The sequence below is a fragment of the Eleginops maclovinus genome, chromosome 18 (assembly GCF_036324505.1).
Source record: "Eleginops maclovinus isolate JMC-PN-2008 ecotype Puerto Natales chromosome 18, JC_Emac_rtc_rv5, whole genome shotgun sequence".
NCBI lineage: Eukaryota > Metazoa > Chordata > Actinopteri > Perciformes > Eleginopidae > Eleginops > Eleginops maclovinus.
In genome coordinates this window covers 7551900-7575597 of record NC_086366.1, presented here as the reverse complement: position 1 = coordinate 7575597, position 23698 = coordinate 7551900, and the positions used below count along the sequence as shown (strand labels likewise).

Sequence of the window (23698 nt, the reverse complement as noted above, 5' to 3'; positions counted from 1 at the left end):
AGCTTACATTAAAGCTTCCCTAACCCTATCTGCTAAAATTGTATTCAGCACACATGATTAAAATAATATAAGTGATTATACATGAACATAATCACATTCCCGCACTGAAACCGGAACTAAAAGTAAATGCATTTCTTTGACCCAACCTCAGGTATGATGAGCTCAAGAGAATGATAGACCCCGGCTTCCCCAGACTGATCCAAAAAGACTGGCCTGGAATTCCTAAAAGGGTCGACGCAGCCTTTAAGTTAGATGGTAAACAAAAAGGAAACATGGTCACAGTTTATGGTCATGAACTTTGTATAATATGGACCTTAGCAGCAAATAGAACACAGCTGAAATAGAAGTTGTAATTTCTAGTTTTTTACCATGTTTAGGTGGTGGGTGGGGTTCACCGCAGCAGACACACTTTTTTTTACTGTTTTAAACAATATGTTTCTCAACTAGAAGTCCTGTGTTTACAGCCTAACCTTGTTGTTAACATTTCATTTAAGGTATTTTGAAACATGAGAAAAATAACACAATTTTTCACAATGTTTTGTTCACAGGTAACATCTTCCTCTTCAGTGGGACTAAATCCTACCAGTACGACTTCAGACAGAAACGAGTGATGAATACAATTTCAGCAAATTCTTGGCTAGGATGTTAACACAGTGGTCCATTACTGAGAATACATACGAATGCGTATTAAACCCAAAAAATAACTATCATGTATTTCTGATAATACGTCTAGATATAATTACATCTATATATGTGTAAGGATGTACAGTGCTGAGAACCTATAATGTGAATATCAAATGCAAAGTGTAATTATTTTGATGGATTGTTGTCTTCAGATGTGCATTCAAAATGTATACTGAACAGCACGTAGAAACCTCATAACTGCATGATGTTAGTGTCAACGTGATTTTGTTGTAAATCTCAGTATATGTGTCTTGTTAAACTGAACTTTTTCCATAAATCTATGCTTTTTAAACCACAGTTGTTTCATCTTTACTCTGTCAGGCAAACGTAGAAAAAGCCAAGTAAGAGAAGTTTAAAGGATTTGCATTAGAATCTTAACTTTTTCTATTATTGAAAAAAAAAGGTATATTATTAACAAAACCCATTCATGGTTCATTGTTTTGTATTATACAACTGGATTATTTCAAATGCATTAAAGGCTTTAAGCTAGTGGCGGTGAATTTAATTGTAAGTTTAATTTGATTTGTGACAAAAGGATATCATTTAGGGGATAATTGTAGGTTTTGACAAATATAATTCTGCAACAAAAATAATATAAATGCAACTAAAGTTAAAAAAAATATATATATATATATATAATAGTTTTGAAGTTCAACTGTACCATAGAATAACATGAAAATACTCAAGTATCTCCGGATTGTATTATTAAGGATACAGTACTTAGGTTATCCACCTATCCTTTACTTTCCCATTCATTTCCTCATCTCTTTAACAGCATTAGACTCCCAGAAAGGGGTTGAGAGGTACCTCCAGCCTCCATTAGTGGACTTTAACCAAACATCTTGCTCATGTTTACCCAGCAAACTGGACTGTGGTCCAAATTTCAGTCAAAGCACAATGTTTCACTCAAATGTATTTTTTTGACAGTATATCCTCACTGATTTTGGCCAGAATTTAAAATGAATAATGTGCCAAATGCGTGTCATCTAACTAACGCTCAAATGTCGGTTAGTGTTTGATATTGGTGAATAAACAAATTCATTTTCATTATAATTTACTCAACACTTCTTGACTGCACTGTGCGCATGTAACAAATGATATGAATGGAAGGTAAATCACATAGAGTGTGAGGAAGCGGTGTCAGAGGCCCATGAAAGCATCTCACTAAAAGTAAACAATTGAGGACAAAAGCACAAACCACTCTAAACCGCTTCAGTTACATTGATTATATCATCTCCTCACTCTATATTATCAGGGGGACCACTGTTTACTCCCTCCCTCCTCTGACAGAGGGGCTTGTCTTTATAGTGGAATGCGCAAAGAGACACTTTGTACCCTAATTCAGCTTACCTCAGAACACTACGAACCTCCGACTGAGAAGCGATGGAGAGAAGAAAACCTTTTAACGATAGGTCTGTAGTGGACTTTTTTTGGATAGTGCTACTCTGTGGATTTGGCTTGTGTCATGCAGCACCTACAATTGCACCAACAGTTTCACCAGAGGAGGAAAACCTGGCAGAGGTAATTTTGTAATAATATTCTGCATTGGGAACTAGGAACTGGCTCAAAAATAACCTGGGCCCAGTTTTTCAAAAAGTGTAATCTGGATCAAATTGATCCGGATTTAGAAATCCCATGTTTTGCTATCCAGGATCACCGGATCCATCTTAGTTTTATGACAGTTTTTTTAAAAGAACATTGGAATGGATCACTGTGATCCAAACACCAAATTTCAAGATTACCAAATCCTGTTTACCAGAACCTTAAATGGAACCAACAGTGTAACCTACTAGCTTAGCAAAGAACAACAGTTAGGCAACATTTTAGGAAACAGAAAGAGTGAAATAAACAGAAACATTTTACAGTCCTTGTTTTTTTCTAATGTTAAATAACAAAACAAAACAAAACAAAAAATACTATCCAATGGTCAAAAATCATTCACAGGACAGGTACCAGCTCTTTTCATTTCTTCCTTTAGGAGTTGTATCTCCATATGCACTTCTGTCTGCTGCAGTTGGGTAAGCAAGATTTGTTCTTTACCCAGTTGAATTTGTACTTCTGCTCTTTTGGTTTCCCGTTTCAGATGCAACTCATAGCTGTCACCATCCTTGGTTTTAGCTGAGGAACGTTTGCGTTTTCTTGAAGGAAGGTTTCCCTTACTTCCACTGGGGATCTATCTTCCTCCTCAATCACTGGAGTCAGGTCCAGCGCAAACATTTTCTCTGCAGGAGAATTTTGCTCGCATTCTTCTGAAGTCATAGTCTCTGTAATTGTGGCCTCTCCATCTGCTTTTATGCCTTCAATGCCATGCAGAGCCTCTGATTTTTCTCCTGCTATTATATCAAGGACCATATCAGTGAATTCCCCCCTCTTATATAGCTTGTTACCTGTTTGGGTTTTTTTTTGGCTTCAGCAAGGTCTTTTGTTGCCTTGGCCCTAAGGTTCTTCCATTGCAACATTACTTGTTTTATGGTCCTCTTCTGGCCAGACCCAGTGGCATTGACATGATTGGTAATGTCCTCCCAAATGTTCTCTTTTACTTTCTTGGTTACTTCTCCACCCTTTGCAGAGCTGAAACCTCCTACTATCGATGCAAAATTGCCCCGAACACCCTCCAGCATTGCACAAGTTTCTGCCACAATGAAATGAGGCCCTTTTGAGTCCATGGTTCCAACTCTTTGGTGTAGCCAACACTGACCTTATAAGCCTTGAGCATGATTGCTTTCGCTTGTGCTCAATTAGGCTTACACCACTCAGCCTGTTGCTGGTTAATGGGTGAGACCATTTAAACACATCATGTCTTTGCACCCATTTCTCCTAGCATACAGAGGCATCCACATGGCGGGTAATGCTCATCGTTACCCTAGGAGAAGGTACCGTGACAGGGTGTATGCTGAGCGCGCCAAACCACTTCAGCAATACACATCAGAAGAACTGTATGCACGTTTTCGCTTTGGGAGAGATGACATTAAGTACATTGCAGATCTTGTCAGGCCAACACTCCAACGCCAAACCCAAAGGTGTCATGCTTTATCCGTGGAGGAACAGTGCTTAATCACTTTTACGCATGTGGGACTTTCCACCAAGTAATTGGTGACAATATGGGAGTGACAAAATCAACTATGAGTAATGTGGTGAAGGCTGTGTCAGTAGCACTGGGCAATCTGATCAATGAATTTGTTTCCTTTCCCAAGGATGAACATTTTTTTTCAAATGGGAAAAATGCCTTGCACTATTGCTGCTATTGATTGCACTCATGTCCATATCCAAGCACCTTGTGAAAGGGAGTGGGAGTATGTCAATCGAAAAGGGGAGGCACAGCATCAACATCCAACTGGTGGGCAACGCTGACCTCATAATCACAAACTGTGTTGTGAAATGGCCAGGTTCTGTTCATGATGCACGCATTCTAAGAGAGAGTGCACTGTACAGACAGTTCCAATCCCACCGACCAAATGACATACTATTGGGGACGGCACATATCCACTCCTACCATGGCTAATGACCCCTTTTTCAGTTGCAAACACACCTGAGCAGGCACGCTTCAACTCCATTGCAGAACAAGATGTGCCATTGAATGCCTAAATGGAGTCCTGAAGAGACGGTTTGCATGTCTAAACTACTTGCGAGTACAACCGAAGGTGGCATGCAACATAATCCTTGCCTGCATTGTTTTACATAACATTGCCACCAGGCGCAATGTCCTCATTTGACAGATTTATTTTATTATATATCTCATTAGATGTGATACACTTCATAGATTTTTTTTATATCCATGGTCACTGTCTTGATCAATGATTTGTATTCAAAATATGAAGAAATGTACATATCATCAGTAAACATTGATTTTGCGATCATTCACTTAAAATAAAAAAACATCTCTGATTTTGTTTGGTTCGAAAAATCACAACTGAATCCACCCTTCTGATGGGTTCAGGATAATCCTGTTTTTTTTTGTTGATCAAACAGATCCCAAACCGAGTTCAAAGTTTAAAAAAACGCAAAGGGCAGGTTTGATCCAGATCAAATGTAAGATCGGATTACATGATCGGATCTTATCTGGAATCCCTCTTTTTGCCTTTGAAAAACCCATTTCCAAGATTTGATCCAATCCGTGATTTGAAATCCCACTGGATTACTTTTGAAAAAGTGGGCCCAGGGGATTAAATGGGGAGCCTTTAGCATTTAAATAAACTGTAATGGTTGTATGTCTTTACATTCAAATAGGCCCTGACATTTACATGAAATGAAATATGAATCACTTGCAATAAGATCCTCTTTCCTTTTCCTGGTATCAGGGTTATCTTTCTCAGTTCTACAATGACGTTGGGATGACAAACGCCACACTACAAAGAATTGCTAAGAGCTCTGTCAGCCAGGATCTACAGACCATGCAGGCTTTCTTTGGCCTGGAGGTAATCAAAATGAATGAAAGCTATGACTTTGGTTTGCCTTCCTGTAATAAAAATAAAACAAACCATGACTGATCAAAGCTGACAAATGGTTTAAATAGGAAATCATATTGCATTTTTCACTCTGTATGAGATAACATATTTGTGTTTGCTCTTTCATACCACCATCCATCTTTAGGTGACTGGAGTCATGAATAACGAGACTATGAATGTAATGAAGGAACCCAGGTGTGGTGTGTCTGATATAAGCCGATATGGACACTTTTCTGGGAGACCCAAGTGGGATAAAAGGCTGATTACATACAGGTAACTGGGAGTTATATTGGAGGAGCTGCAGGCTATTCTTGTCAATACTTTTCTCACTGAATTGTTTTTGTGGTGGTTGAATATAACATTTTTTAAAAATGATGATTTGATATGATTTGAACAGGATCACTCAATACACTCCAGATCTGATCCAGAGACAGGTGGACGCAACCATTGCTCAGGCCTTCCAGCTGTACAGCGATGTCATCCCGCTCAACTTTAAGCAGGTCTACAGCAGTAATGCGGACATCATGATCCTCTTCAAGGGCGGATGTGAGTCTGGATTGAACAAGAGATTCTTAAAACCGCCAGCTGATCAGTATGGGAATGAATTTAGACGCACTAACACTTGATTCAATTATCTGCATTGTCCTATTACAGATCATGGGGACTTTTACCCTTTCGACGGGGCGGGTGGAGTCTTGGCTCATGCTAACTCTCCGGGACAGGGTCAGGGAGGGGACACACACTTTGATGATGATGAAACTTGGACTCTCACACAAAGAGGTAAATACAAAACATGTTATTAAAGCTGCAGCTGCCCTACCTGCTGGAGAAAAAGTGTATAAACCGTGCGGTTCCCACAGAAGTATAAAATGTCTGTATTTAATTCCGAACATATCAATTCAGTTTGTAATGAGAACTAACAACTGTTTGGTGCTTGAGGATAAAACTTCGACTAGCAGAACTGTATGGTTTATACTTATAGAAGAGACATGATCAAATAAGTGTATATATACTATATAAAAAATCCAATATGTCTGACTAACTACATTGTACGTTACTGTTTTTTAGGTGTGAATCTTCTGCTGGTGGCAGCCCATGAGTTTGGCCACGCACTTGGCCTGGACCACTCAAGGGACAGAAGTGCACTTATGTACCCCACTTATCGATATGTCAACACTAATGGCTACAGGCTGCCAGATGATGATAGGCGCGGGGTTCAAGCCCTATATGGTGAGCAAAGAAAATACATTATTGTCAGATTATAACAAGATGAGAACATCTTTATAGCCTCTTTTTAAATGATCAGCATTGCAAAACAAAAGCTAAGATATACTTTTTTAATTGGGTTTTATTTAATTGAGCTACATGACAGAATCTTCTTTTTAACCAGTAACCAATGGACCTATTAATGAATGCCTTGTGGTTTTGTTTTACAATTTTTCTAATTCCGATTTCCATGAAATGAAGTTCAACTGCAAGGCAATTAAACTGAATCCATTTTATATTTACTGTGGTTTGTATGGTTGGCATGCAGGCTGAACATGAGCCCAAGCATACATGCTCCTAAAAGGGCATCTCACCGTTATTTTTTGCATAGTTGATTGCTTTATGGCAACCCTAACCCTAATCCATCCCTCAGGGAGCCGTACACCAGTGCCAACAACAGCACCAAAACCTAAACCGCCTCCTGGTCCTGACCCTGGACCAGAGCCAGAAGAACCAACAGAGGATCCCAACCCAGACCCTCTGCCTAACCCCGGGGGTGAGCGGTGCAGCCGCGACCTGGTGTTTGACGCTGCGACTTCAATCAGGGGAGACCTCTTCTTCTTTAAAAATGGGTATTATTTTAATATTTGATGCTCTTCCAGTTAACTTGGGAGGTACTTAAATCAATTTCTTTTAACATTTCAATTTAAAATCCTTGCTAGATACTATTGGAGGAAGAGTACACTTGTCAATGGAATCCGTTTAACGAAAGTGAGCACTAAGTGGCCACGAATCAACTCTGTCGATGCTGCATTTGAAGTCCCACGCAAGGATGTGGTGTGTCTTTTTGAAGGTAACTCCAAATTGCTAGATATACTGAATGAAAACATTTAAGCTGTCAATGAAAGTACATGAATAACATACCACTGTTTTTCTACAGATCGTCAATACTGGTGCATTAGGGCTTATGCAAAGACAATCATTTCAGGGTATCCAAAGCCTCTCACCAACCTCGGCCTGCCCTCTTCAGTGAGTAAGGTCGATGCAGCTGTCTATGTGCCAACTACTGGAAAAACACTCATGTTTGTGAACAACCTTTATTGGAGGTGAGTGTTGGTCGTGACCAAAGCCTGATGGTCTTTAATAGCTGAGTGTATAAATGAATATAAACACTGATAAGCGAGATGTGTATTGCGTAAGGGTACACAACGTTTTTGTTCCTCTGTTCTCCCTTGCAGTTATGATGAGAGCAGAAACCAAATGGACTTTGGATATCCACGACATATCATTCTGGATTTCCCTGGCATAGGCTCAAAAGTTGATGCAGCCTTTGAGAATTATGGTGAGAAATGATATTCACTCATATTATTCATATTAGTTTGACTGTTAAACTTACTCTGTTGCTGAGTTTGAGGGGAAGACTCCACATTCTCCTGGGTTACTATTGGACTTAATATTATTAGAATATTGATAACCCTAAGAAGCCATTTAATAACCATAGCAGTTTCATAAGGTGACTGTCATTTCCATAATATAGTTTACTTATATTTTTTATTACAGCTTTTTTCTAGTTAGTAAGCACTGCCTTCAGTGCAACACTTCCATATAAACCTCATCTTTCTTTCCACAGGATATCTATATTTCTCAGATGGCCCCCGGCAGAGTGAATACTACCTGCCACAAAAGAGAGTGATCCGTGTACTGCTCAACTACGGCTGGCTCAACTGTTACTGAGAACTCACGAAACAACAGATCTATGTCAATATTGATTGCTGCAAGCATATTATAAATAAATCATCTGAATAACAATATTTTACATAATTTTTTTGAAGTAGGGAATCATTTTCGGGGGAAAGTCTATGTATTGCCTGGCTGATGCAAAGCGAAGGGATCTTACTGAGTGGAAATTAATAAGGAATGGACTGATGGTGAATTCATAGACATCTTTATTATTTTCGGTGATGCTAAATTGTGCAATTTAGGGTGTATACTATGTGGTTTAAAGTTATTCTATGAAGGCATCCCATGGTTAAAAAGAATAGCTCTTCTGTAGTCACAATGTCCCCTCAATTCATAACAGGGCTTCACTGAGTATTCTTTTTTTAATAAACCAACCTTGGTTAAACAGAAACCAAATTAAGAAACAATGTAAGCCATTGCTTGTTCTTGATCATGTCTAAACCTCATGCTGTGAAATACTATTTTGCCAGACTGCGGCAATTTCAGAATTAGGACCGCAGGGCATGTTTAAGAGCAACTTAGGCCACATGAGAGGAAATTCAATATAGAAGAGCTGAGTCACCACTGGTTTCATGAACACAGACTAATTAAGGATTTCATAGTTTAGTGTTAGGACCCCGGTTGAGGACAAAACGCAAACCAGGGGATATTACGGCGCATAACATGCAATAAGCAATAATAGCAGAACTTAAAAGATGTGGTTTACCTAAATTATGGCAAAATACATGTTCTTTATTAACTCATGGTATAAAGATATTTTTGAGGTTTGATTTCTATGTTTCTTAAAGAGTTTTAATTATTTGTCTTCTTCCAGCCCTAAACAAGGATCTGTGTCATTTTACAGAAATAAACATAAGCAATATCTCTAGACCTATTTTTTGGAAGAAAAAAAAATGATGGAATTTTTCAAATAATTTGTATGATTATGTTAGCACCATCTACCATTGCATTGAGCCACACACAGTATGAATCAATCTCAGAATAGTGGTATCTCAAAACATCAGCAAATACTGCCTGCAGCACTATCTTCATGGCTGGTAACGACGCTAAGGAGCATGCTTCTTTGTAATTTGGGTTAACCATTATTGTACATTTTTGGTAGTCTTAAGAAAAGACTGATACAAAATCAATCAGATTCATGCCAGAATGACAGAGAACAAGCAATAACTCTACTGTAAATTATGATTTTAGACATTGGGTTCTCAGTACACAGAAAATGAACTCAGTTTGTCCTCTTTTTTCCCCGCAAACCATGAATTTAAAGGATTGAATATTATCTCTTGGTTGTAGCCATGAAGGATTGGTAGAGTAAGCAACAAGACTTCCCTATAATATGTATTTAGTTCTGTGCACATAAAACAACCACACAAACATACGTATGTACAACATAGTATAGGTAATTAGGCAATGATAAGGACAGATTGTATTTAGATACACTGAAGTGCCAGCAAAATGTACTATTCCATCAATATACTTTCCCAAGTCTCCTGGTTACAGGGTATCTTGATAAGTTTCAGTAAAGCCACAAAAGTGATCTGTCACTTACCTTTACTCCATCTGAATTGGGTCAGTACCAACATCAGATGCGGCTGTTGCACCAAATGGAACCATCTGGTGATCCAGTCTGAATGTCCTCCTATGCTCCACTTTTAATTTCTTCAAAACAAAGATAAATGCTATTTGGAAATAATATTATAGCAATTAGATATTTATTTTTTCAACAATGACACAGGGAATGGAGTTTAAGCTACTTGATGGTAATTCAAGTGTGTTGTCCACGTTCTTGCTTAAGCTCATAAAGAACATCAGTATTATGAATTAACGTGCCAGCTGAAAACAGGCTACTTCTGAGGACATGTGTCCATCATCAGTGGTATCCATTCAGGAAAGTCCAAACCACTGTTGATAGTAGTTTTCTGTCTACGAATGTCCCTTTTGCTTCCACTGGGATTCATACACCCTTCTTTTATTTCTTTTGAAAAAAAGGGATGATATGGATGTATAATTAGATGTATTATTGTTGATTAATGTCAGTAAAATATGTTGTTAGATCCTATTCATTTCCCCATTACATCTTTCAAAATGAAATATGTTGTCTTCCTTCTTTAATACACTATGGATGCTAGGATATAGCTCCTCTAAATGCACTTTAATGAACTTCGATATTTTCAAAAAATGTTTTTGTGTTTGATGAGAAGCCTAGATTAGGTATTTTTAAATGCCAAAACACATGGAGCAAATTAAACGGAAAAAAAAGATTTTGTTATCCAAATTTGAGCCGGATATCCGGTTAGGAAAGTGTTCCCTAGATCAATGTCCGGTGGCCGCCGACTTATGTTCCTCTATCACGTTAATAGTGACGTTTTAAACCATATTTCGGATCTTATTTTGTTTGCACTTCAATAAGGTATTTGTGTTTCTACAGAAGCTGCTGATAAGTGATATAATAGTACTTAGACAATATTGATGTAAACAATGCGATGAGGGCACATGAAGGTTCCGGTTGACACCCGGACACAAACAAACGGGAGCACAAAGGAAAAAGAAGTGGGTTTGCTTATTTGCTGCAGATTCACAGAGGTTTGTATTTATTTTTAGATAACTGCTTCTGTTGTAGTAACGTTTTTATCATCTGTGCGCATCTATGAGCATCTATTAGTCTGTCTTAGCTACACTGTACCACATGATGTGTGTGTGTGGGTGTGTTCCCTTGCGCAGAGTCTCAATGTTGCTAATGTTATTCTGCCTGGCTGCAGAGGTGGGAAGGTGGGAATTTCAAAAATATGAGCATCGAAATAAACTTAAAGTAATAGTACTACTTATGTAAAATGTCCGAATTCAGAATAATATATATGATATGTTGTGATTAAAATGATTGGTGTATTCATGTGCTTATCGAAGGTGCAGCTAGTTTGAATTACTTTGTATATTGCAGGGAGCTCGTGCACGTTACTCCAGGTCTTACTAAAATCAGATTTAAGTTTGGATTGTATTTCACATTATTAATCACTAAAGACATTCATTTAAGGTAGTCGAGTAAATGTACCATATTCACCTCAGAATTGAAGTGGAGTAGTAAGTATAGGTTTCTGAAAATACACATACGTACAGTATTTGAGTAAATGTTCTTAGTTATTTTTACGCCACTGCCTTGCTGTGTTAGTTGCCTGCAGACCGATGATTCTTTTTACATGTTTTTGTCTTCACAGCGTCCCCGTCTCCTATGGATTCACTCAACACTTTTGAATCTGAGATGGAGGCTGATGGGCAGGGGAGCTACTCTCTGTTTCCTGCACTGGACAGCATTGCAAGTCTTTCTGGGGCCGCTGAGACTCTGGAGAGGTTGGAGAAGATAGAAAAGTTTAGATTCACTGCTTATGGATATAGAACATATAACTGTGTAATAAGATGATCAAATATAATCATTTTAGATTGCATAGTGGGATTGCTACAGTACGTAAGAGCGTACCAGGTGCTCGCAATAATTCAGAAATCGGAGAAGGTTTATTGCCAAGTAGGTTAACACATACAAGGAATTTGGCTTGGTGTATTTAGTGCATACATAAACACAGTCAAAGAAGATTATTTTTATGAAAATAACAAAATAATATTCTAACAATATTCAAGCGATATTTACATGGAATAAAGTTAAAATACATATGTACCCGTAAAATATAAAAAAATAAACATGTGCAGTACTTGTATGACAAGTGAAAATATACACACAGAAGTTCAGTGATGTGGTTTTATTATTGATATCCTGATACAACCATAATATTTCACATGTAATGCTTTCCAAGTGGAATATAAAATAATAATTATAGTACGACATAAAATATTGCACCTGATGATATTGAAAAATGTCTGATTGCAGCGAACCGTCCAGTGACATTGCAGAGAAGCCCAACCTCACATGGCTCGACGCTGCACAGGTATTTACCGTTTATTCATCACCTTTAAGTTTGGTGTTACTAAAACAATTTACCACAATCAACTGTTGGGAGATTTTTGGGTAAATGTTTTTGTTGGTTTCCCCTATCTCGGATGTAGATTGTATTGGAAGAAGCGGGACGTCCTATGCACATAAAGGAGATAAAACAGAGAATAATCGACAGGGGACTTGTTCAATCCAAGTAATATTCTATTTTTACACTTTTTTTGTTGCCTAATTTGCTTAGTAGGTTAAGCTACATCATGTATCATACTTTTTTTTGACTAGGCCTTAAAACTCGATACAATTAGACTCTGCTTATCTTGTTGTTTTTTCCTCGGCAGCGCAAAGTCAAGTCTGGAGGCAGTCATGTACCGTGAGGTGAGGATGGTGTTTGAGAGGCAGTCTGACAGCAACCTCTGCTGTTCAGTGTGATGACGTGCACTTCATTTAATGTTTGTGTCAATTCAGTCGATACACTACATGTGTCATCTGTTATTTCTGCCACTGTCTTTTCTTTCTCCATGTTTTGCCATCTTGCTTCTTTGGCTTTATTTCACATCTTTCAAAAGAGACAAACATTTCTGAGCTGCACTCAAAACAAACAATGCTCTGTGCTCAAATACAAAAGCCTTAAACCTGCTGTATCTAATAATGGAGAAATTCATCTAAAATGGCTTTTGGGAACTACAATTTGGCTATTTTAGCCCCGTGCATTGGCCTGAGTCTCACTATATGTTTCAGACACAAAAAGGCAGCAGGAGATTCAAGAGGATTGAGAACAGAAACGGAGTCTTTGCACTGCTGGTGAGTTAAATCGGACACTATCGCCAATTTCACACAAAACCCAAACAATAATTGGATCCTGAAATCGCATTTAAATGTATTAACTAAATTGGTAGGTGCGAAAATGTAATGCTATCTGGCGTTCTGATAAGCTGCTGTAATGTGATAGGATATGTGCTATTTATCACCTAACTTTTATACAATGCTAGTAAAGGACATGAGGGCTCATTGGCACTACTTATAAGCCTTTAATATTTGTTTAACTGCTATAGTACTAACACTTTCCCCATAGAGGCTGAAGTCCAAAGTTGAGCAGTGTTTAATGTTGACCAGCAGCAGGATCTCGGAGCCATATTAGAGATGAATAAAAAGTCAAAACATATTTTTTCATTATTCTTTACAGTTTTGAAGATTCTGTGCACATTTTGGTTTGAGTTACTTTCACTGTTTGTCATACAACAGTTTAAATGTAAGCTCCATCCGCGTTATTCTGTCGTTTGTACATGTCAGTTTGTATTTTCATCCATCATCCTGAAGGCCACAGGATGGAGCCTCGGGTACACCTGGTGCACATGAACACATCTGGGTCCTCTGTTTCCCCCACAGACCGACGAGGAGAGGCAGCAGGCCCTGCAGGCCTTCACTGCGCAGTCTTTTCTCGGCTCTCCGCAGCACAACACCATCTCCAGTTCTGGATCAGGTGCCTCGGCACATGCCTTCCCATCCCCCACCAGTTCCTGCGAGCACAGGACCAAGATGAAGAGAGGTCCACGGAAAAAACTAAATGAAAAGTACCGACTCAAGTACCTCAGACTGCGCAAAGCAGCCCGCGCCATGATATTTGTGAGTGAACCTTTTGTTATTCTCAGGACCAGTTTTAACACACAGCTCATTAGTTTTCAGTGTTGGAATTCTGTTTTTCCCACAGGAGAATGCAGCTCTCTGTGATGAAGTTGCCCATTTAGAAGAGAAGTTCCTGAGAGCTAAGGAGGAGCGGAGGTGAGCAGACATGTTACAGCTATGCTTATGTTTTCAGTGATGCTTAAAAATGTGTGTTGTTCAATATTTATATATTGAACATGATGAATGTGCTGTTGTGATTGTAAAATTGTTGCCTTGATGAAAGTTAAGTGTCATCTTTTGCTTATTTTTCCACGTCTCCTTGATTTTTCATTTCAAGGTTCTTACTGAAGTCATTGTTGCAGTACCAGTCGTTGACAGAGGGAGAGATGCTACCGACACCTAGCTCTAGCGCTCATCCACCTGTACCTCCTGCAGCTTCCACCTCAGGTCCTACAGGGGCTTCAGGCCTGTCTGGGGGGCATAGTCTGGCTTCAGTGGTGTCAACAGGGGAAGAGGGATCTCTTAAAAAACCCAAGAAGGAAAGGAAAGAGCGAGGCAAAGAAAATGGTAAAGAGGAATGTGAGTGCTATGGTCAGGTATTAATGCACATGCATATTGAGAATAGATGTCTTTTAAATGGTCCACATTCATCTTTCAGACGGTTAGCTCATGATGTTATACGATCTCATTTTTTTCTTCAGTTCCAAAGAAGATGACTAAGAAGAGAAAGCTAGCAGACGGGTCTCGGAAACTGGTGCAACCCATCCATCTGGACTCATCTGGGCGTCCTGTCTTTCCCATCGTATTGGGAGGATTAACAGTCTACAGCCTGGGAGAGGTCAGTGTCTGGCTTCACTCACATGCAAGCTTTATTTTCAACCTTCCTTTTTCTTCTTAAATACCTTTTTTTTTTGTAAATTAAGTGGGTGTTACATTTACAAATATCACTCTCAACAGCCTCTTTAATTTGACACTAACCACTCGTTGTTTGTTTCACCAAATACAACCTTCGACTGATTTCCAGATCATCATAGACAGAATGCTTTTCCATGATGAGTGTGCCATTTACCCGGTGGGCTTCTGCAGCACTCGAGTCTTTGCCAGCATGAAAAACCCCGACCAGCAGTGCCTTTACACCTGCCAAATCAAAGATGGTAGAGCAGGTCCACAGGTACACACAGTTTTTATTAAGTCAGGTCTGGCAATTTTCCATCATCATCTTTTTGACCCTCATTCCCACATTTAAATGGTATTTAAAGGGGCCCTTTTACGCTCCTTTACAGGTTCATATTTGCCTTTTTTGCCTCTGCTGTGACATGTTACATGCTTTAATGTTCAAAAAGCTCTTTATTTTGTCATACTGCCTGAGCTGCAGCACCTCTTTTCACCCTCTGTCTGAAACCAGAGCCCAGTCTGCTCTGATTGGTTAGCTGGCCGGCTCTGTTGTGATTGGTCACCTGCTTAAAGATGTCCCTCCTCTTAACCTGTCATGTACAATGGGTTGGAGTGCAACCCAATAGAAGCTTAAGTGTTAAATAGGGATGTCATTATGTTATGGAAGTAAACAAAGGAGTCTGATGGAGGTGTTTCAGTCTGATGGAGGTGTTTCAGGCAGGGGGGAAGAGAAACTCCCTGTGGAGGAATATTTGGGATTTTAGCCTCCGCTGACCATTTAGATGCAAACCTTTAGCTTAAGCATAATAGAGCCCCTTTAAGGAAAATTAATTGACATAAAGATTGATATTTAAGAATTGAAATCTTTAAATCGAAGTCTCCACAAGTCAATTGCCTCGTACTTCCTAGTTTGAAATGGTATGAACACATTTATGTACTGAAACACGCAATCTGATATTGTCCCCCACAGTTTGAGATTGTGCCTGAAGAAGATCCTCAGAATGCCATCGTGGCCACCTCGGCCCTCACATGCCACTCCAATCTACTGAAGGTCATCGCGTCTGTCAGGTAGCAACATTTACCACAAAGACTTGGGTTTATTGGCATGTTTTTTGATATAATCATAAACTCTCTCAACATGCCCTTTTCTTAGTTCCAAGTCTGTGGTGCCCATCATGCCCTCAGGAGCTGATTTCTTCGGCTTCTCACACCCCACCATCCAGAATCTCATCCAGAGTTGTCCTGGAGCACGCAAATGTAGCAAGTAAATATGAAACACAACATGACCTTAGTTTTCCATCACTCTAAGACAGTGAAGAAATGTTCACAAACAAGGACTATGAGGGAATTTTGCTGATGGGTCATTTGATTAAAATAATCTTATGGACTGAAATATATTTTAAGTCCTATATTGATGATTTTTTATGATGTAAACCTTGATATTACACATTTAAAACTTTCCTAAGGATACACTGACAAGTCGTTAGTAACATTTTGAGCTCAGGGAAACATGCAGCCTTGGTTAAGACATACTACATTAATATATTTTACACACGTGTACAAAAATACCTTCTAAAAGTCTCCAAAAACACATGCTTTTTTCTTTTTTCATTTTCTCTGTTTAGCTACCGATGGGTACGCTTTGAGGTGTGCCGCCCTGGTGATGGCCAGGTTCCTCACAGCCTCTCAGAGGACGATGCCTCCGTCAACTTCGAGGCCTACCAGAGACACCAGGGCTTTGATGAGAGCATCAAGACAGAGCACATAACAGGTTACCTAAATATCAGTTTTCTAACGTGGCAATGTTTTTAGATTACTTTATGCTTTGTGATTCATAAGGCACTTGATTATTGCGTGTACTGTGCAATCAGTACAGCTTACTGTAGTTCCTATCTATCTTTAAAACGTCCTGTATGTGAACCAGGGTAGCATTCAGGTTTAACAGATGGGTTAGCGGCTAGGAAGTCACACGAAAGAATCCCTTGGTGGGGAGACAAATAAAAGTCTTATTTATTGACAGCTGCTGTATGAGCAATGCAGTCTATGGTCTGGTTTGCTCTGCTGAAGTGTGTGGATAACCCTCCTCACCCCAATTACTGCTCTTCCAGGCATCTGCTGTGAATAAAATAAAAAGTGTATACATTTTGCAAGACATGCAAGACTTAGGTTTCACGATAAAATTATGGCCAAATGACGGATATTTCAAAGTGCTTTTGTATTCCATTGAATGAAGATCCCTGTGCATTGTCAGTGATGCTTCTACTATTCATCTATTTGTCTTTCCTCAGGACAGGCACCGCAGTCCCCTAGCTCCTCTCACCAGCACCACCTGACCTCCCCCACCATCAACATGAAGCCCTCTACATCCTATTTCAGCTCCTGATCCTGAAGGGCAAGGTCATACATGGACGCAATCCTTGGAAAACGTCAATTATTTACAAAGCTTGTATTGGTTTTTCCTCCCTTTTCCTTTATGGTTCAAAACTTGAGTAGGCATACAGGAACTCAAGCCTTTGTTATTTATTGTTTTTCATCTTTAAACTAGTCCCAGAAAGTTTGGAACATCACTGAGGATGTGTGCTAGCATAGTTGATGCTTATTTACTAAGTGCGGCATGTCATTCTTTTTAAAATATTTTCCAGAATGAACATTTAAACAAGCTTTTTTGCTTAAAGAGCTAATAGCCACATTAAACTGCCATTGCTGTTATGTCTATTTGTATAGTAAGTCAAAATAAACCTTTTATTCCAATATCATTTTGTTTCTACTTCAACAGTAGACTTTGTTTTACTGTCTCCGTCCGTAGTGTCTTTGAATGCAACTCACACACAAACTTAGTTGTTTATTTGACATTTATTTCTTCAAACTTAACTTGTGTTGTACACTTCAGAGTTTTGTTCAAACAAAACATTTCTCATGCTTTTCAATGTACTGTACACTCCAGCAGTTTCTTGAATTTGAGACAGACTGATTAAGAAGATCTTTAAAATAAAATAAAGATATTTCCCACCATGCTGACAGGTACAACTGCCGAGCTCTCAATGAAAGACATGAAATAGCAGCATTAATCTTGTGGCATTTTTGTCCATTCTGATGAGATGCATTAACGTTTTCCTGCTTTCTAGACCACAGTTATAAAATAAATTAGGTTAGGCTTTATCTCCAGATGCCATAAGTTGAAGACAGTATTTTTCAATTAGCGATTTGTAGGATCTGTCAAACCCCTCTAAGACTAATCAATTAACTTATTGGATACCCATAGTAACTGTCTAGAGAAAAAACAAAAATGCTCCTCGATATCTGTAAAAAAACTAGGAATATTAGCCAAGTTGAGCTTTTATCAGTAACAATCCATCATGTCATATTGTTGTCAGCTCCATACCGTCTCATCAATCATGAATTCATTCAATCACTTTGATCACATAACACAAATATCATCTTATGCTGTCTTTAAAGAAAAACAAAAAGGCAGATGATTCATCATTTGGTCTTCTTACAGTTCATTGATTCCTCTGGCTGAACGGCGGTCAGCAATAAAAGGAGGAGCCGGTAAAATGTTACTGGCGCTGTAGATTGGACAGGCCTTAAAGTCACAGGGCCAGTCTCTCCATGCATACCGCAGAGCAGCTACTTCTTCAGTGGGCGAACACAAACTGGTCGATACCTGGACAGTGGTCGGATCCCACTGCATGATGGGAGCTGGAACCCAACGAGACTTAGGACCACATGGAGTCTGACTCTCTGAGCAGCAGACCTTAATAGGAGAGAATTGTATTTATTACCATCTCTGTCTTGTGGTTAAGCTCCTTTTTGTTAGCAGGTAAATATTGGAGATATTTCATACTGACTGTACCGCTGCCAGCCTTACCTCAAAGATGTTTTCAGATGGAGCGACAGAGACTTTCTGGTCGTAGGTTACCTCGAGATACTTTGAAGTTGACAGGATTTTGGCGGGGAAAGGTCCAAGAAAGGCCACGTCCTGCTCACCATACGCCACTGCCCTTGCTCCCAAAGACAGTCTGAAGGCTACGTCCTGCTTATCTCGGGGATGGATCCTAAAACAAACAGAAAACAGATAAATCACTCAAAAGTCTAGTTTGTTGACAAAACATCATGGCTTAACCAGTAAGTGTGAACATGTATGATTTGTATTGATGTATCCATTTCTCTGCTTTAAAGTCTAATTACTAATAAAATGTCCTCCTATTTTGCTCATCCTCTGAATTCAAAACACATGTTTTTTTTGTATTTTCTGCTGGTATTCCGTTTTGTATTTATGTATAAGCAAAGTAAGTGTCCTTGGTGTTGTACAGGTTCATATGCTATGAGCTCTATAAGTACAATCCTTACGGGCCATAGGGAGATTTTTCATCTGGTAAATCCATTGCCACAGCCATGAACGTTTTCTGCATGCTGGGATTTGGGACAAAACCGGTATCTGCTGTCTGGTGCCAGCGGATATTCGGATAGGCGTCACTAGTTGAGTATTTTTGGACGGTAGACAGCTGCAAGTACAAAGGAATGATACATTAGATGTACGAAATAAAACAACTAGAGTAAACTGTTTCCTAAAACTCAGAGGAACTTGTAGGTGTTCACCACCTCCATGTCCTCCCCCCTGATGGTGATGGGGGTTAGAGACTTCTAACGTGCTCCGCCTGAAGTCTACCACCAGAACTTCTGTAGGTGGCATGAGCCGGAGTTTAAGCGGAAGTCAGAGGTGTAGAGGGTGAACAGGAATGGTGACAGCACAGTTACTTTGGGTCACCAGCACATCAGACACGCTGCCCTGCAGTCTGACACACTGAGTTCTACTGGTAATAGTAGTAATCCAGGCCACCAAGCTGTGATCCACCTGCATCAGTGACAGCTTCTCAGCGAGCAGGTGTGGCTGGATGGTGTTGAAGGGGCTGGAGAGTCAGTAATCCAGGCCACCAAGCTGTGATCTACCTGCATCAGTGACAGCTTCTCAGCGAGCAGGTATGGCTGGATGGTGTTGAAGGAGCTGGAGAAGTTGAAGAACAGGATTCTTAGTGAGCTGGGCGGCTTCTCCAAGTGTGAGTTGGCTCTGTGCAGCATGTAGACGAGGGCATCCTCTACACCGATGTTGGCCTGGTTGGCAAACTGTAGAGGGTCCAGGGCAGGGGCGGAGCAAGACACACTAATAAAGTACATACTGTTCACATGCTAAAGTGCCAAGGGACATTATTTCTGGTCAAAGGAAAATTGTTTTATAGTGCAAACCACATGCGCAATACTACAAGGCCCAAAGCCTGTCAGTCCAAAGTAAGCTTTGTTACAACCAGTTACATCATTTTGTACTTTTGAACTCTATTCTGACATTCTCTGCTTTGGAAGAGGGAATTAAGTGAAATGCTAACCAACCTGAAAGTGACTAATTTGAACTTTAAATACGTGCAGGGCTGTGGATTTAATTCATGTAATTGTTTAAGTGGTTCTTTTTGATTTTTAAATGTGACAGATACATAGCCTATTTGTAAAAAAAACTAAACATTTCTAAGTGATACTTTGGTGTGATTTAGTTTTTCTATTAAAACTAAAATACTTATTCTAACATACCTGGACAAATCCAAAGGGGAAATCGAGAGCCGTCTGCCCGCCTGAGCCCTGGTGAAACTTTATCCTCCAGTCATCGATCATAGCAGGGAAGGAACAGTTGTACTTCTCTTGATGATAAACTGTATTTGCCTCACCTAAGAGTAACACAAGGCTTATACAGTACTTGCGTAACATATGTGGTTTAGTGAAAATCTGAAAACCTGGTCTTACCTTGGTACCAGATGGCTCCTTTGATGGTCATGCTGAGCAGAGGGTGGATCATTGCATTCCACAAGACTGAATTCACTTTGGGACTGAAATAATTTAATGTAAAAGGGTAAACCTTGCAGTTAGTTAATATACAACATTATAGTACTACTTAGCCTAATGTGTGTTTGGAAATCCATTGATATGACAGAACATAATAGGATGATATTATACTGTATCTACATCTTCTTAAATCCCTGAAACGTACCCGCCATCAGGCTGCTGTAGTAGTCCGCACTGCTGTAGTGCTCTTGGAGAGGACCATACTTCGATAGGTGTGCCACCCCAACAGGACTCCACCAGTCCTATGGGGTATTGCAGCTTGTCATACAAATCACGGCCAAAGAGCCAGCACACTGCAGAGAAACCTGCCAGATCTGGAAAAAATCCTGTCTGTTAATCAGTCAATTAGCATGTTTCTATTACACAGCCTTTAAAACAGGTTTAGTTGCAGTTAAGTAACCAAGCTCAACATTTAAGCTGCATACACAGAATAAAATAATTATATGAATAAAATAAATATCTTCAACCCACATGCTGGCGGCACAGACCAGGGAATTTCCACTTGAATCAAATCAGTTTGCTCGGTTCCACTCTGGACCAGGGATGCCATAAAAGTCCTCACATGAGGATAATGTGCTGCGTTCTTCAGCTCCTCTGATGCATTGAAAGTCTATTGGAGAATGATTATGATTAAAAACTGTCATTAAACAAAAGAATATGAATAAATATATACATATTAAACAGAGAGGCCCATATATCTTGAATGCTTCAGGGCATTAATGTATTTTGTGTGGTTTAAGTGAAAGGCTTTCCTAAATCCTACGGCACATTTTCAAGAATGGGCAGATTAAAAAAAACACACAGGTCTTCAACCTGGTTCGGCCTACCTGAGATACGCTAAACAACATGTTGCTCTGCCCTCCACAGAGCCAAACATCTCCAAACAGCACATCTGTCAGAGCGGCTGTGCTGTTCTGCATGCTGGCTCTCACATTGTAGGGACCACCAGCTTCAACAGGGTCTAGGGTGACTCGCCAGATACCTGTAAAGACAGCCAGTGACAATTAGGGCTCTTCTCATTTCTCAATTTGGTGCATGCTGGGCTCCTCATTCCTCTGGCCTGTGACCCAGATATCAATCTCAGCACTGAGCGAGGTTATACTAGTGAATAATCTAAAACAATGGACTTTACAAATGTAAATCAACTGCATTTATAAAGTGCTTTTCCAGTCAGCATTAAAACTCACTCATACAGAGGAAGAAGCTACAATACAAGGTGCCACCTGCTCAGGGAGACCAACAATCACACACCATAGGTGGTGCCAATCAGAAGCAAAGTCCAAAAGACCCTTTGACATGTTGACTGAAGGAGCAGGGAATCGAACCACATTATTTAAGATGACCAAATGCACCTTTACACTTTTCTGAGCTTCAACGTTTGATTAGCGCCTCCCAAGGCAATGTTATCATTTAATGAGGGCCAAGGTTACATCCAATTCAACTTTTACAAATCGAGACATGATTTTAAAAGTGCAAATAGCAGCTAGAAAGAGGAGAGAAAGAGATGAAGGGGAAGCTGAAAGCTGTAAAACACTGTTCGTGTATGCTTCGCTCAGCTGACTTATCTTTGGCACATTCAACCCTACCATTCCATTTATTTACCCAGCACAATGCTACTTTCGATTAAGCTGTATCTTATGTTGTTAAGTAAATAGCCCTAGCATGGACACCCTCCTTGTCATGTAACCAGAGCCAGTTTTTGACTAGGACTAATTTATTAAAGCTGTTACCCTTAGACTCTTATTATATTAAAGAAACATCCCCTCCTGTTACTATTTCAACTACTTCAAAACTTTAATAATAACCGGTCACACCCTAACTTTCTGAATAGTGTTAAGAGTTCTGACAATGTAGTCTCTTTGAAATCACTCCCTGACAGGAGCATTTAGTTTAACCTGTTTGGTAGCCTTTGGTTGTCAGCATAAAACTTCAGATTTGATAAGCTGGCTTTACTCACCGTTTGTCACTGTAGCCTGTGAGATGTTCTGTTGGATTTGTCCTGACACGTTCAATTTCACCTGTGCACCCTCGGGTCCATAGCCCCACACTACAGCTCTCTCTGGAGACTTCTGCAGCACCATGTGGTCATTATAGTAGGAGGCAAAGCGCAGGACCCCATCTACACACACATACACATTTTTATAGTGAGTGCAGCATTTTTAAATGAACAATAAAGGATTATGGAGATAGTGTGAGTAGATGCATGAAAGGGCAACAATAAACCTGACTTTTTGTTTCTGTTTGACAATATGAACTAAGTAACATTTTGACCAGGCCAGAAGTTGTAGTACAGGTCAATGCTGACCAGACGACACTCACCACAGTCGTGAATAGAAGCTGCAACCAGTGCAAAAACAACATACAGTTGTATCGCCATGACAAGATGATGTCCAGGTTAACCAAACAGCTGCCAAGTCACTCAAACTCACTTTACGTGCTGAAGTATCAAACGGAAACTAACTTTAATCTCCCTTCATACAGACAACTTTAGCGAGTATTTTCAGTATCTCATTGCAGCCGTTAACAGTCTGTGGACTGCGGACCTTCAAAATAAAAGCACACAAGCTCAAAAGGGCCAACATTTTAAAAATACTCTTTAGATCACGTTTTGTTCTGCGACAATAAATACATGAAGAGTTTAAGTGTCTGAAAGAAGATGTGTGTGTTAACAAGTGGCTGAATAGGACTACAGAAGTTGTCGAGGACGTTATTACTCCGAACACGTAAACACTCCCGCTAAGTTTGTTTCCCCCTGTTCTGCCTGAAATACTTCTAGTTAAATTCAGTGTGGCTAAAAGGAAAAGCTTTGTTAAAATATGCAAGCGCACAAAAGTCAGTTGAAAGGAGCTTAAGTTGGCGTCACGTTGAAGTCCTGCAAGCCTGCTGTACTCCTCTGTTGTTCGTTTATAGCATAACGTTAGCATTTTGCTTCTGGCGATTAGATTTATGATTCGAAAATTATAAAGTATGGTAGACATGTGGAGATTATCCGACTGAACAACACGTGCATTTATTAAACAGGTTCGTTTTCCACAGATCTTATTTCTTCCAATATTCCAAAAGCCTATGGACAAATTGCATTGCCTTTCTGTCGAAGCAACCCATGAGCAGCTTACTTCCGGGTCGGCCTACAAAAATACGTCATCCCCGTGGCGCTCCAAGCCTGATGACAGCCTGCAGGTATTGTGTCAGAAATATTTGTAAAAACAGTCATTGGTCTGATTTAGGTTGTATTGACATAATTACATCTAATCGCCGAAAATGATGCATGCTTCCCTCT

The 23698-nt window shown here is 39.6% G+C and overlaps 2 protein-coding genes across 2 annotated transcripts; one reads left to right on the top strand and one right to left on the bottom strand.

Moving 5' to 3' along the window:
• The first annotated feature begins 155 nt into the window (after positions 1-155).
• tbrg1 (transforming growth factor beta regulator 1) lies at positions 156-17541 on the top strand. The gene is made up of 26 exons (XM_063906454.1): positions 156-255; positions 2156-2205; positions 4983-5099; positions 5275-5402; positions 5527-5675; positions 5784-5909; positions 6198-6359; positions 6769-6967; positions 7058-7188; positions 7276-7441; positions 7574-7677; positions 9289-9316; positions 11286-11417; positions 11950-12007; positions 12126-12208; positions 12351-12387; positions 12751-12813; positions 13399-13635; positions 13721-13791; positions 13973-14214; positions 14337-14473; positions 14660-14806; positions 15500-15597; positions 15683-15793; positions 16155-16300; positions 16818-17541. Exons 1-26 carry the CDS (start codon positions 171-173, stop codon positions 16910-16912), a joined length of 3102 nt encoding a protein of 1033 aa, XP_063762524.1. The 5' UTR covers positions 156-170; the 3' UTR covers positions 16913-17541.
• On the bottom strand, positions 17364-23529 carry LOC134879894 (sialate O-acetylesterase-like). The gene is made up of 10 exons (XM_063906451.1): positions 22738-23529; positions 22376-22537; positions 21246-21400; positions 20890-21028; positions 20564-20732; positions 20320-20402; positions 20110-20243; positions 18880-19034; positions 18398-18584; positions 17364-18283 (listed from the first exon to the last, which is right to left on the bottom strand). Exons 1-10 carry the CDS (start codon positions 22793-22795, stop codon positions 18023-18025), a joined length of 1503 nt encoding a protein of 500 aa, XP_063762521.1. The 5' UTR covers positions 22796-23529; the 3' UTR covers positions 17364-18022.
• Between the last annotated feature and the right edge of the window lie 169 nt (positions 23530-23698).